Source organism: Brassica rapa, chromosome A08 (genome assembly GCF_000309985.2).
Source record: "Brassica rapa cultivar Chiifu-401-42 chromosome A08, CAAS_Brap_v3.01, whole genome shotgun sequence".
Lineage (NCBI taxonomy): Eukaryota > Viridiplantae > Streptophyta > Magnoliopsida > Brassicales > Brassicaceae > Brassica > Brassica rapa.
In genome coordinates this window covers 8,989,155-9,003,177 of record NC_024802.2, presented here as the reverse complement: position 1 = coordinate 9,003,177, position 14,023 = coordinate 8,989,155, and the positions used below count along the sequence as shown (strand labels likewise).

The 14,023-nt window shown below is 31.6% G+C and overlaps 2 protein-coding genes and 1 long non-coding RNA gene across 6 annotated transcripts; 1 reads left to right on the top strand and 2 right to left on the bottom strand.

The window, feature by feature from the left end:
• The first annotated feature begins 615 nt into the window (after positions 1-615).
• Positions 616-4,948, top strand: LOC103833836 (UDP-N-acetylglucosamine diphosphorylase 1). Of its 3 annotated transcripts, none has more exons than XM_009109895.3 (15): positions 616-1,547; positions 1,635-1,689; positions 1,768-1,919; positions 2,602-2,641; positions 2,863-2,958; positions 3,056-3,168; positions 3,258-3,332; positions 3,424-3,463; positions 3,536-3,618; positions 3,697-3,774; positions 3,869-3,994; positions 4,083-4,150; positions 4,225-4,339; positions 4,415-4,571; positions 4,661-4,948. In XM_009109895.3, exons 1-15 carry the CDS (start codon positions 1,350-1,352, stop codon positions 4,756-4,758), a joined length of 1,494 nt encoding a protein of 497 aa, XP_009108143.1. In that variant the 5' UTR covers positions 616-1,349; the 3' UTR covers positions 4,759-4,948. The 3 variants fall into 3 exon arrangements, with proteins under 3 accessions (XP_009108143.1, XP_009108142.1, XP_009108141.1); XM_009109894.3 differs by having other exon boundaries at positions 620-1,547; positions 2,863-2,955; positions 3,851-3,994; XM_009109893.3 differs by having other exon boundaries at positions 620-1,547; positions 3,851-3,994.
• Positions 4,949-6,006: 1,058 nt separating this feature from the next.
• Positions 6,007-8,117, bottom strand: LOC103833835 (uncharacterized protein At4g15970). The gene is made up of 4 exons (XM_009109892.3): positions 8,061-8,117; positions 7,674-7,893; positions 7,012-7,389; positions 6,007-6,655 (listed from the first exon to the last, which is right to left on the bottom strand). The coding sequence occupies exons 2-4, from the start codon at positions 7,845-7,847 to the stop codon at positions 6,134-6,136; spliced, it is 1,074 nt and encodes a 357-aa protein (XP_009108140.1). The 5' UTR covers positions 7,848-7,893; positions 8,061-8,117; the 3' UTR covers positions 6,007-6,133.
• A 3,020-nt stretch (positions 8,118-11,137) lies between these two features.
• On the bottom strand, positions 11,138-13,965 carry LOC103833834. 2 transcript variants are annotated; one of them, XR_004450503.1, is made up of 4 exons: positions 13,604-13,965; positions 12,912-13,471; positions 12,484-12,737; positions 11,138-12,389 (listed from the first exon to the last, which is right to left on the bottom strand). It is a non-coding gene; the product is annotated as an uncharacterized LOC103833834 (long non-coding RNA). The 2 variants fall into 2 exon arrangements; XR_004450502.1 differs by having other exon boundaries at positions 12,912-13,957.
• Positions 13,966-14,023: the final 58 nt, after the last annotated feature.

Genomic DNA, 14,023 nt, shown 5'->3' with positions numbered 1-14,023 from the left:
TTCGGTTTAAAAGTACCTGATTTTTACCTATTTTATAACCAAAACATGAGTAAAATCGGTTCTTCAGTTTTAAAATACCTGATTTGTACCTATTTTGTAACCAAAACTTAAGTAAAATCGATTCAAAAATAAGGAACATCAACCGTGATCATTCAAAATCAAATAAATAAAAACATAAAACGAAAACTAAGTTCTCATGAAATGAGAAACATTTTTTAACGAAAACAAAATCAAAATCTAAATACTTCAAGATTCAACGGCCATCTCATGAAATAAGGAACAAGATTCAACATTCATGTAATAGAACCACCGACCTTCATGTAATAGAACCACCAACCTTCATGTAATAGATAAGTATTTTAGATGTTCAATATTTCTTAGTGTATTTTGGATACATATTAGGAATTGAGATCATGTTTGGTACAAGATCTTTTCGAGGTTTTGAATATTTCGGGTTCTATCGGATATCCATTTATATTCGGGTTCGGTTCGGATAATACCCATAACCTGAAATACCACAAAACAAGACCCATTCGGTATTTACGTCGGGTTCGGATCGGCTCGGATTCATTTTTATCGGATCGGATTCGGTTCGGATTTTCGGGTTCGGTTTATTTGCCCAGCCCTAGTTTGATCCAAAAAAAAAAAAGAGAATGGATATACAAAACCAAATAAGTTCACATGTATGAATCCACAAATTATGAATATCATTAATATGTTTGTAGAATCTCACAAAATAACGTCCTTTTTAACTAGAAAGATTCTCACGTAGCGCTCGGAATTTTACTTTCAGCTATGAGAGTAACAATAGATTAATAAATTTCGAAAAGAGATCTCTTTTTTCAGTTTCAATTAATGAACAATTGTGATTTAAGACAATATATATATTAGAGAATAATTTTATTCAACTGTTAAAAAATCGTGAATTTTTATTATAGCGTAATATTTTCATTTAAAATTATCAAACAAAAATGTAGACGGGTACAAAATGTATATTTATTTTATTATATTCGGTATTCGGAAATGTGGATCTGAGTAAGAAGAATAAATAATTAGAACAAATTTTTACAAAACGAAATCTGAAACCCTCTAGGTAAGCCAGAGGGGCTCGCCAACAAACTGTCGGAGAACTCTGACAGAATGCATGAGACACAAAAAGGGCAAATATGTCATTTAGGAACTCCAGTTGTTACACGTTGATTTGATATTCTTCGCCACTGTTCCTGGCTTTGTGTTATAACAACCCCTCTCCTCTCCTCACCTTCCGAGAACTAAAAAAACAGACCAAACGTCTCAAACCCGCATAACATTTGATTCTTAACCTTCCAGAGATCTAGAGAGAGAGAGAGATGGGAGCAGCGTCGATGGAGAGAGACAATGGTGCTGCAGCGGCGGCGACGACGAGGGAGATGGTATCTCCTCCTCGGGTGAATTCGCCGCGTCAAGCATTGGTTGAGAGATTGAAAGATTATGGACAAGAAGATGTTTTCGCTCTTTTGGATGAGCTCTCACCAGACGAGCGAGATTTCCTCGTCAGAGATATCGAGGTGTCTTCTCCTTTAGATTCACTCTCAGATTCAAGATTATCAGTTATACTATTTTTTAACTGGTTCTTGATTTTGGCTAATTTCCAGAACTTGGATCTTCCAAGAATAGATCGGATCATCAGATGCTCCCTTCACTCTCAAGGTAGGTTTCCGTCAAAATGTCATTTAAGTCTCTACGTTACATGCATTGTCTTTTCATCAGTTTCTTGTTGGTTATTAGGTTTGCCTGTGGCGGCGATCGAGCCAGTGCCGGAGAACTGGGTCTCTACGGTAGATGGAAGAACAATGGAAGACAGAGAGAAATGGTGGAAGATGGGATTAAAGACTATCTATGAAGGCAAATTAGGAGTTGTGCTTTTGTCTGGTGGACAGGTATATAATTACTTTATTCTTAATCTTCTGTGTTAAGTTGATGCTAATTAACCAATTTTATAATCAAGTAGCTAATGATAGTGCCTAAATGATTCTCTTCTTGATGGGTTTTCGAATAATGCTTACCTACCTAAAAGGGATTAGTAGATGATACGGTTTTAATGCGATCTTTGCTTTATAATAATTGCTATAATCTGAAACGGAGAAGGGTTATTATAGTGGCAATCATATGATTATTTAGAAACAAATCAGTGTCGGTGGGTCTTCTTAATTTTATTTTGGGTAAGTTGAGTTAATGGCGATTTCTAGGAGGAATATAAGAAATTGAAAAAGGATCATGAGTGATCCATGTGATCTGAAAAGATGTTATTTATAGGATTCCGTAACTTTAATATAATACCTTAAGTAAGTTGCTGTGTTCCGTGTGATGTAAGGAAGGTTATAAAAATTCGGATTTAAAACATTTGAGTTGCTTGGAAATTACTTCATTACATAACGTGAGCAGATGTTTATTCTTTGTACTCTTCTCTCTCGTACTGTACAAAGGAAAATGAATGATGTTGAAAGGAAAGAATACTACTCCGCTTTTAGTAGATTCCAGCTAACTTTTGTTGGCCACATTGTAGTACATTTGTCAAGAGATCTGCTAATGAAAATGATTTGATTATGAAACTAATGACAGGGAACAAGGCTTGGAATTTCAGATCCCAAAGGATGTTTCAGTGAGTACTTTCTCATTTTCTTTCTGCTTTTCTTCTCCCTAATCTCCTTTACAGTAACATTGCTTGGAAAATACAGAGCAATAGAAATAATTTTCTTCCTTAGAATGCACCTCTTAGTTGTACGGATATTATGCTTTAGAATTCTGATATCTTTTGTCATGCTCTGAATAGGGCTCAGGTTACTTAACATGGTAGTTAATTTACTTAAAATTCCATCTCAGATATTGGACTACCGTCAGGGAAGTCGCTCTTTCAGATTCAAGCAGAGAGAATCTTGTGTGTCCAAAGACTTGCTGCTCAAGTAGTGAGTGAAGGTGGTGAGACTCATGCCTTCCTCTTCTACATTCCAATGTATTTTGTATCATTTTACCATATTTTGACACTCCTTTTTCTAAAATAATTGTCTATCTTCAGGTCCAACTCGGCCAGTAACAATACACTGGTATATTATGACTAGTCCATTTACTGATGAGGCGACACGAAAGTATTTCTCAAGTCACAAGTACTTTGGCCTTGAACCAGATCAAGTACGATGCTTCTTAGTTGTTAGACAGACATGTTCCTTCACACTGATCCCTTTTGTGTCTGACCAAAAGTGTTGATCACTTTACTACAGATTAGTTTCTTCCAACAAGGTACTTTGCCTTGCATTTCAAAGGATGGGAAGTTTATCATGGAGACACCTTTCAGTGTATGTACCATATTATAACTAGTCCAGTCTCTTTAAGTTTTATGTTTGGTTAGTAACTTAAGTCTTTATGAGTTGATTTACGTATTATCAGCTAGCTAAAGCTCCAGATGGTAACGGGGGAGTCTATGCTGGTAAACTTGATTATGATCGTTTACTATAATACAGTTTCTTCGTTTTGCTGAATCTAATCCGAGATTTTACAGCTCTTAAGTCTTCAAGGTTATTAGAGGATATGGCTTCTAGAGGAATCAAATATGTAGATTGCTATGGCGTCGACAATGTTTTGGTTAGTTTTCTTGTATAATCTTCTTGACTCCTTATATATTTGCTTAACTCGGATATAATGGTGAATCTTGGAAAGCAGGTTCGAGTAGCTGATCCTACTTTCCTAGGATACTTTATCGACAAAGGCGCTGCTTCTGCTGCAAAAGTTGTGCGGAAGGTATCTAAGATCACACATTTTATGTGGTCAATAATTTTTCTTGATGATGCAAATGTTGCGTGTATGATAATAACAGGCATACCCTCAAGAACAGGTTGGAGTATTTGTTAGAAGAGGAAAAGGTGGACCGTTGACTGTAGTTGAGTACAGTGAGCTAGATCAGCCAATGGCTTCTGCTATTAATCAACGAACAGGACGTCTTCAATATTGCTGGAGTAACGTAAACACCATCTTTCTTCACAACTCAGCCCAAATTGCAAAAAGCTTATATATGAAAAAACATTTTTGATTCACATCTTTGTCACCAGGTGTGCTTACACATGTTCACGTTAGACTTTCTAAATCAAGTAGCGACCGGCCTAGAAAAAGACAGCGTGTAAGCTCCACAAACTCAACATATCAGAATGTTATATTATGTGTGTGTTAAATTTGTTTTTTTTTTTCGGGCAGCTACCATTTGGCAGAGAAGAAGATACCGTCTATGAATGGATACACAATGGGACTGAAACTAGAACAATTCATTTTCGATTCGTTTCCTTATGCTCCTTCAACCGCACTCTTTGAGGTAAACTATTATCTTTTCATTTACACAAAAGAAATAAAAAATATGAAAAACTTGGATTGAGCAATTAATGTGTAGGTGTTAAGAGAAGAAGAGTTTGCACCAGTGAAGAATGCAAATGGGTCGAACTTTGACACACCGGAAAGTGCGAGGCTTTCCGTACTAAGACTACACACACGCTGGGTCATAGCAGCTGGTGGATTTCTTACACATTCTGTGCCTTTATATGCAACTGGTAAAACTCCAAAAAAATGACATAATTCTTTTTCGACAAGTTTTGTTACTTGTATATATTTTGAAATTTTTTGGTAACCAATAAACTAGGTGTTGAGGTTTCACCGTTGTGCTCGTACGCGGGAGAAAATCTTGAAGCTATTTGTCGTGGAAGAACGTTTCACGCACCTTGTGAAATATCCCTCTAACGATTTTTATTTTCTTTTGGTATTGAAATGTCTTCTTTTTCACCTCCTCTTGTGTTTGTTTTTTGTCTTCCTTCGGCTGTGGTTTATATATAAACTTAAATCTCCCCATGGGAGAGAGTGGTCTTGGTGTTTTGGTATCCATTGTAACATATCTAATAAAAAGTTGTTGGTTTCTTAAACTTTTGGGGTATGGACAGATAGCTTACAGAGTTTGGTTCCATGTTTGTTTTATAGAAGTCAAAGTTTCAATTAAAGTCTCCAACACAACCACATGGTCATTAGAATATTCCAAAGAACGATGCAATCATACAAGATATGGAGGAAAGTGTGTGAATTTTACGTTTGTGTTTACATGAGGTTTTTTCTTTTAAGTTACAATTACAATTTTTAGATAGGAAAACCAAAAGAGATCAGTTCTCATGAATGTTTTTGCAATGTCGAACATTAAACGTTTCATTCCTTATTTTGTATGGCGCCTACAGGTGAAAGTGAGATGTACATATGTGATATGTCCAAATTGGCATGTCCAAATCCAAATAGGTATGGCCCATTCCTCAAAACAAGTTTTTATGGGATCCTTGTCTACCAAAGTATACAAAAAAATCCTCCAACGATCACTCAAATAATTAGTAGACGATGAATCGATGATAGATGCTTAGATTTTTTTTCTTTTTCTTTTATCTTCCATCCACTCATCCAATTTATTTAGTTATTCACTATAACAATTATGATTTTGGACTCTTTTTTTTGTTTAGACATTAATGATTTGTTTGTAAATCGATTTTTTGTCTAACTTCCTAACATACTTAGGCCTCTAACTGACTAACCAATTCATCTCGCCTTTTGTTCGGAACAAAATTGGACTAGTCCGTTCGAGCTCTTATATGGACATGTCCATGACCAGTCTACTATGTTTTGAACGCAGTTACGCAGATCACTCATGTACACTCCGCCATCCATATGAGATCTCTGATGAAAGTTTACATAAAGAATGCTGTTAAAGATATTTAATAAAAAATACACATTACGTACAGTGCGAAAAACAAACATACTAAGACATGGGGACTATTTTGCTTTGCTTTTCAATCTTGTTTATTTAAGTTAACCATGTGCTAGCGGTCAGGTGGTAGCATGGTGTTCCAGCGTTGCTAAGTGAGCTGAGCTTGAATCCGACGACATTCAGATATCCCTAACACGTGGTCACCGGTGATTTAACATTCTCTCGCCGGGAAACGGTTTATTGTTTTTTTTTTTTTGCTTTTTTAAGTTTAACCTAGTTATTATTAGTAAGAATTTGAAAGCATAGATCTTTCTTTTTGTTTTCCCTTATTTGACTATTTTCTTTAGCCTTTCAACAACATATATAAAAACTGCATTAACCCCTCCTTTTGTGCTTTCTAGGAGGCCTCCATCCCACACTTCTCCGGCAATTCATCGGCTGTCGAAAACTTCTTTTCCAGTTTCCATTGCCAAAAAATATTGTCCAATCTTCAAGAAATTGTCTCAAATCCTTGACCTTGTTACTCTGTCCAATGCAACAATTCCCATGCAGTACGCTGACTTTGGTAATATCCCAGTTTGGTTGGCAGAAACTACCAACATCGACTGTATCTATAAACCTCATGTCGAGCCCGATTTTGTTTATGTATTGATCGCTTCTGATATAGTTAAGCACGTCTTGATCGTGTTTGCCAGGGAACCTTAGTCTGGACTTATACCAATATTTGTATAACTTGATTGTTCTGTGATTCGCCGTGACGAATTTGAATCCGCCATTGACTTCATTGTGCTGCCTGTCGCTGAAATTTCCGTTGAAAAATAGATTGCAAGCAGCCTGAAAATCGACATCCGCAACTAATCGAGGAAATGGATCACGGAGCCAAATTGTATCCATGTCCTATATCATAACAAACATTTGGAAAACTATGTTAAAATTTTCAAAAGTAATTCAGCTTGAAGATAAATTGTTAGAGCGATCAAGTTGAATCCAGTTAAACCAAAGTAAAATTCTTTAAATCAAACCCAAACCTGCTTTGTGTTTTGTGCAAATATTTATTTATATTTTAAAATTATCTATCATATGTTGACATATTTTTTTTTCTCATCCAAAACCCTGCGGATATGTTAACAAATCTACTCAAATCTGAAACTTATAATTCATAGATTTTCAAACTGACTTTATCAAACAGATCAAACTTAATTACCAGAAAGTCCACCTCTAAATTAAAAATGCAATCTTAATTAGAGAGGTACCGTGAAGAGGAAGTTATATCCAAGCTTAAGCAAAGAACCCAAGAACTTGATTCGACGCCACATCATCTTGACATAATCTCCTACCATGTACCGGTTCTCGACGGAGAAATCAACTCCGGCAGTCCTTAGCAAGATGCAACGGCGAGGCAAGACATCCAAGCACCGTGAGTAGGCTTTATCGTCCAAACACATCACCACGATGTGGGGGAGTAGCTTACTAGTCCCATTGCCTATTCGAAAGCTCTCAAGAAACACATCGAACGTCGAATTTGGCTCCGCCCAGGCCTGGTTCATCAATGTCATTATTACCGTCTTCTTGTCCTTCATCGATGCTTCCTTCAAGATTCCCTCCAAATTTATCATATCTTCTGCCTCAATCTATCAACCAAATAAAACAAATATATTGTAATAGATATGGTTTGTTGAACTACTAACTTATATCATATATATATATATATATGCTCTTATTATTTTCTGATGACTGGTTAAAATGCTAAATTATCATTTCAATTGAATAGTAAATTTATAACTTTATGTATTGTACTACCTACCCTTAGGATAAATCTTATATTATGTATATGTCCCGTGATAAAAAGGAAAAATGAGATGTAATACTCAAGTATTCATATAGTATGATTTACATAGCTGAATAGATTACTAACGCTATCAATGTTGTTAATTTCTTGTTTCTCTGCCACCACTGGCGCCACAGACGCAGGAAAGTTTGGAACAAGTGATGCCGAATGGTAGACAACTACATACAGCAGAACTGTCAAAAGCAGTAGAGAAACAGCCCATTTAAACTCCCTCCACTTTGCTTGAAGTTGCCACATCATCTGTTTTACCTGCTGTAAATTTAGACTGTTGATGGTGGCCCTAAAGCTAGCCATCATTAATGTGAGAATAAACAGAATAACACATTAGATGAACAGAAAAAAAATAAAGAAATTTAATGTGGTTCACCAATTGGCTATTTCCACGAGAAAAAATAATACTTTGGAATTTCAAAGATCTGTCTACAAGAAAATCTATCTACAAGAAGAACATACCTGATTTTCTCTCTATTACGGCTGCTACATAAATTTAGAAAAGACACAATATATATATAGTGTTTTCTTGTGTCTTAAAAACCCTAGCATTAATGGGCCCCAAAATATTAAGGTCCAATAGATTCAAAGCATTATTAAACACATATATACTAATAAAATGAACATTTTGAAATTTCATGAAGCGTCCAAAAAAACTTCTCCAGAAAGATACCATGTGGCGTTATTATAAAAATCAATAAATAAATAAAAAGTAAATATACAATATAAAAAATAAAACTAACGTAATATTATCGTTTGATATAGAGCAAACAAATTAGAATAATTATATATTTAATATAAGAAAAATAATAAATATAATATAAGAAATAGAAAAACTAAATTAAACATCTATCTGAAAATATATAGTAAAATATATAATAAGTAAATATAAAATATAAGAAATAAAATATGCTATTAAACATCAATTATAATATAAGAATAAATAAATATAAGAAAAATAAATATACAATATAAGAAATAGAAAAAAATACATTAAACATCTATCTGAAATATGTATAAAAAATAAATAATAAGTAAATATACAATATAAGAAATATAAATATTTCATTAAACATCTATTGTAATATTAAAATTTGATATAAAAGCAAAACAATCAAAATAAGTAATTATACAATATAAGAAAAAATAAATAATAAGTAAATACACAATATAAGAAGTGCAAAAACTACATTAAACATCTATCTGAAAAATGTACAAGTTTAAATTTTATCATTTCCAAATGTTTTTAAATGTAAATATAAATAATAAAATAAGCATACAATATAAGAAATACAAATATTACATTAAACATCTTTCATAATATTATTATTTGATATAAAATCAAGAAAGGTAAAATAAGTACATATATAATATAAGTAAAAATAAACAATAAGTAAATATACAATGAAAAAATGAAAAAAAACTAAATTAAACATCTCTCTAAAAAATCTATACTAATAAAATGGACTTTTTGAGGCTCCATAAAACTTCCGCATTAGCGAAAAAAACTTCTCCCAAAAGATGTCACATGGCATTACAATATAAGAAAAAATAAATACTAAGTCTATATACAATATAAAAAATAGATAATAAGTAAATATACAATATAAAAAATAGAAATATTACATTTAACATCTATTGTAATACTACCATTTAATAAAAAAAATTAGAATAAGTAAATATATAATAAAAAAATATACTAATAAAATAAACCTTTTGAAAGATATTATAGTCAACTAAATTACTAAATACATGAAAAATAAATAAAATATTTCAATAATACTAATTATAAACTATTTTAATCAATTAAACATATATCATTGTATGTTACTTAATTATTTTATGTAATCATCTAAGAAAATAGATAGATATATAAAAATATTTCTGTTACTTTGAATTTTTTTGTATTTTTTAAAATTATGTTTTAAAAGAAATACTATTTCTTTTTCTAATATCACGATTATTTGTGTAAATTTATTTTAATGAAATCACATTTATACAAATTTATATTTTTCATCTAAGAAAATATAGATATAATGAAAGTATTTTATTACTTCAAAAGTATGTTTTGTGTTATTTAAAAATATTTTTAAATGTAATATTACTATTTTTTGAACTTTCCCTTTTTTTTTATGAAATCATATTATATATACATATATATTTTTATAACTTATTTTGAAATTATATATGAGTTCTTAAGTTAAAGAATATTTTAGGTAAGACAATTTTTTCTTAAAATATAGAGATATAAAAAATTATTTATTTTGACATTTAAGACTATTAGAGATAATGTTTGTATACATATATTAAGCAAAGATAAAATTAGGTACAAACACAATTAACTGGATATTGAACCAAAGAATCACTAATGAGTGTTACAGCGTGAGATTGGTTGTTTCTACATCCAATCTACATAAAACGTAAACTAGAAAAAAATAAAAATAAATATACATATATATATATATATATATATATATATATATATATATATATATATATATATATATATATATATATATATATATATATATCTTTTCTTACATATAGTACACTGAATGTTATATAAATCATTCTATAATGTATTAATATGTTATATTTTTTGAAAACATTATTTCATGTAACTATCGGATGAATAAATTTGCACTATCTGTATATTTATCCGTTTAATCCGGTTGTTAAACACACTAGGGGTTGTCCCATCCTACGGGCGGGAGATTTTACTCTAAAACTATTTTTATTAAAATAATTTTAATTTTATAAAATAGTTGAAAATTTACTTTATATTGAAACTAATAAATATAATATGTTTTTATTTTAAGATCAAATTTTAATGTATTAAACTTTGTTGTTTTGATTTGAAAAAAAAAACAACTAACAATGTTTTTGCTACCGAACACAAAAATTTTAAATTAAATAAATGGAAAATGTAATGATTTATATTTTTCCAATTTGATTTTTATTTCTATTTTATATAGTTGAAGAAAATCTAAAGTGAAAATAAGTAATTTTTTTTGTTTCTAAGAGTATCAGATTTTAATATTATTTCACTAACCAATTTTCTCATGATAATAAATTAATACACCCACTTCCAAGCTAAATCAACTGTAATGTGATAAAATTATAAAATTTATATTTGAAGTAATATATTAATAGTTTTAATAATTTCATAAATAACACTTATAATATATTATGTAACACCAATTGATGTTTTATAATATATGTTTGTTTCAGTTTATATTCAATTTTCAATTTATAGTGAAATTTTCATTAATTTTGAGTGTTTTACTAATTATGTTTTGTAAATAATTGTATTGTTTCTTGTAGAAATTAATTGTATTCTGTTGATTGGGATTAAAAATACCTCATTCTGAGCCTAGTGGGCATTCATGTTAGTACGAAAGGATGAATGCTACTTATTTTCAACAAATTGTTTTCAATTTAACTCAGTAGTACAAAAAGTATGAAATTTCTTTCTCTTTTATGGCAAAAACAAATATCATAATTTGTGTACTACGAATTTAAGTGGAAAACAATTTGTCAAAATTATAATATTTATTGACATATGTTATTGGTCGTGTTTTTACTGTATTTTTTAATTGATAGTGTTACATCTTTTATTATATCTTACGAATTTCAAAATAAACCTTTATATATATATATATGAGAGATTACTTTTCATTAATTTTTTTTATATTTATGATTTAGAACTCGAAATGTTTTAAGATATATTTTATTAGTTGATCTTTCTCTATTTGAAAGAATTTACTTTTTTATTCTAAAAACTATCTTTTGACAAATAAAAGAGAACACTAAATAAATGAGTACAGAGTTTAATCGTTTTTAGACACTTTTTAACATCATTGTGATTTTATTTCTAAAGTTCTCAATTTAGTTGGTGTCGTATAGTCCCCATTATATGAAAATAAAAATATTGAAATTAGTGACGTGTATGTGATTTTTCTAAAGTATAAATAAGTTTCTAAACAGTCAATTGATGTTAGTTGTTTTGGATCCTGAATTGTTAGATGAACACAGAAGTACACTTAAAAAAACTACAATTATTTTTATTTGCAAACCGAAAGAACCGTAAAAATATATTTACCATACGAATACGACAAACCGACAAATACTATTTTCTCAAACTGGTTTATGATCAGAAACAACATTACAAATTAGACCCAAACCAAAATAAACATTTTTGTACGCAATTCACCCTCTAGAACTTGATATATCATACAAACCACACCCTATGCAATTTACTAAACACAAAGACCTGACTCTTCTTCATAAATAAGTACCTCATAAGAAGTTTACCTAATTTCAAGTTTATATGGAACAAAACCAGATGAGATATAGACCTTTCTTTAAGAAAAAAACCGGCATCATTAACAACAGTAATTTATTATCAACAAAAAGTAGTGTTAACAAAAACGACATATGAGTATGACAAAGAAAAAGGATTGTGTGATACTATTCTCTAATAAATTCACCTAAAAAATTGCAGTAAGATAAGCGAATAATTGTATTTTCTATAGAGAAAGTGTAACTGATATTAGATTATTTCACAATTTAAGAAAAATCATAACAAATGTTAGGAAGATAGGCGCAAACCATGTGCATCCTCCTTATAAATACCGGACTGCTATATATGCCACGTCAAAATCTCATATGCCACAAAATTATTTCTTGCTTTACCATAAACGTCAGATTTAACATGCCAGTCTCAGTAGAATTTTCATGTCACTCAACAATCTCGCTTGTTTTCCTTGGAGTCACGCAACGATAAGCTGTCTAAGTAAAGAGACTTGCTTTCAGCGGATTACAAATTTACAATGTGACATCGAAAATGTTTAAAGAAGAGATTGAATAAGGAAGTTCTACTCACCTGTTAGTTTAAGTTGGGTGGTGATACAGATTCTTACGTCAACAAAACAGCAGCTACTTCCACGTCACAATAAGAAAAAACCCACAAAACATGAAACCTGCATTTCTTAATCATTTGTAAAGATTCAAGAAGAGGTTTTGCGGTGTTGGACATTTGCTTCATCTGTGAGATTGACTTTCCGTAACGCAAAGAAAGCTCCTCCAAGCATAAGAATCTTCTTCACTTTACTCGCAAAGAACTATACGTTTGATGGCCTGAAACAAAAGAAATCGTCATGTTGATAAACTCTCTTTTAATACTTCTGTTCCAGCTATTCCCATTGGAAGACCAATATATGGTGCAAATCCACTCAAGAAGTTTAAAAACAATGAGAAAGACACTTGGTAAAGAGAAACTTTCAGTAAATGCAAAGTTCAAAAAATTTATACCTCATGCAACGCAGGACCATCATTTGTCCCCTCTTCGGTGGCTGCAACAACATGGCCACTTCTCCTCAGAGATTGTACCAGAAGAAGCTTGTCAGTAGGCGATGATGGGCTCATAACCTTATACGTTACGCAACCAAGTCAGAAAAAGAATCAGACATAAAATGAGTCACTTATCTCATAAGTCATAAATAAGGCATTTAAGAACCCAAAGTTTAGCAGCAATATTGATGGCTTCCTGCAAGAATGATCCTTCAAAATCATCATATGTAACATTCAATACATAAACTGCAATCCCCAGCTGCATTTGACAAACTCTTTTCTAATAAAAAGTTAAACTCAAAGGTAGACCTAATAGTGACTAAACGTACACAAACAGCTATCTTAGGTACTAACATGATATCACAGAATCCAATTTTGCAAAATAAGAAGAAGAAACTATAACCACAATATTTTTCAAGATTAATCTTCCTGTGTTCACTACGCATAATTTTTCAAACTAACTGTATAGCAGCGCAGATCGGAATCGCAACGATGTAAGACGGCATATGTGAATTAACCATCTGCAAACAACGCCCATGTAAACGAAGAACTCAGCATATATTTGAATCAAGAGAAAGAAACTTAGGACTAAAGATAATAAGCTTTATGTACAGAACAACATATATGGGTTTAGGAAAGTCTGAACATAGTACTTGAGATGACAATTGTGGAGGCGAAGCATAAAACGGTTCATATCGAACACTTCACTGCAGTTCCAACTCCTTTGGCACACCCTGATCTCTCGTAACGTTCCTCGCCTCGAAAGTGCCTTTCCTAAAGTTCCCATCCCAAAAACCCAGCAAGAGCAGCGCCCGGATTTCAGATCTGTGGGAACCGAAATTCGCACTGTCGATTTCCGTTTAAATAAGGAAACTAGGAAAACCCTAATTTCTCAGAGGACCCGGATATCTGCTAATTACCACACGTCAAGCAATCAGAACACGAGAATAACAATGATAAAAATAAGAACTCGAAAAAGAGAGCAAAGAAGATCTTATTCCGAATCTGCGTATGAGCGTTTACAACAAGGTATAAACCTGGGCTCGAGAGCTGTCGGCGAGATTCCTAGTTCT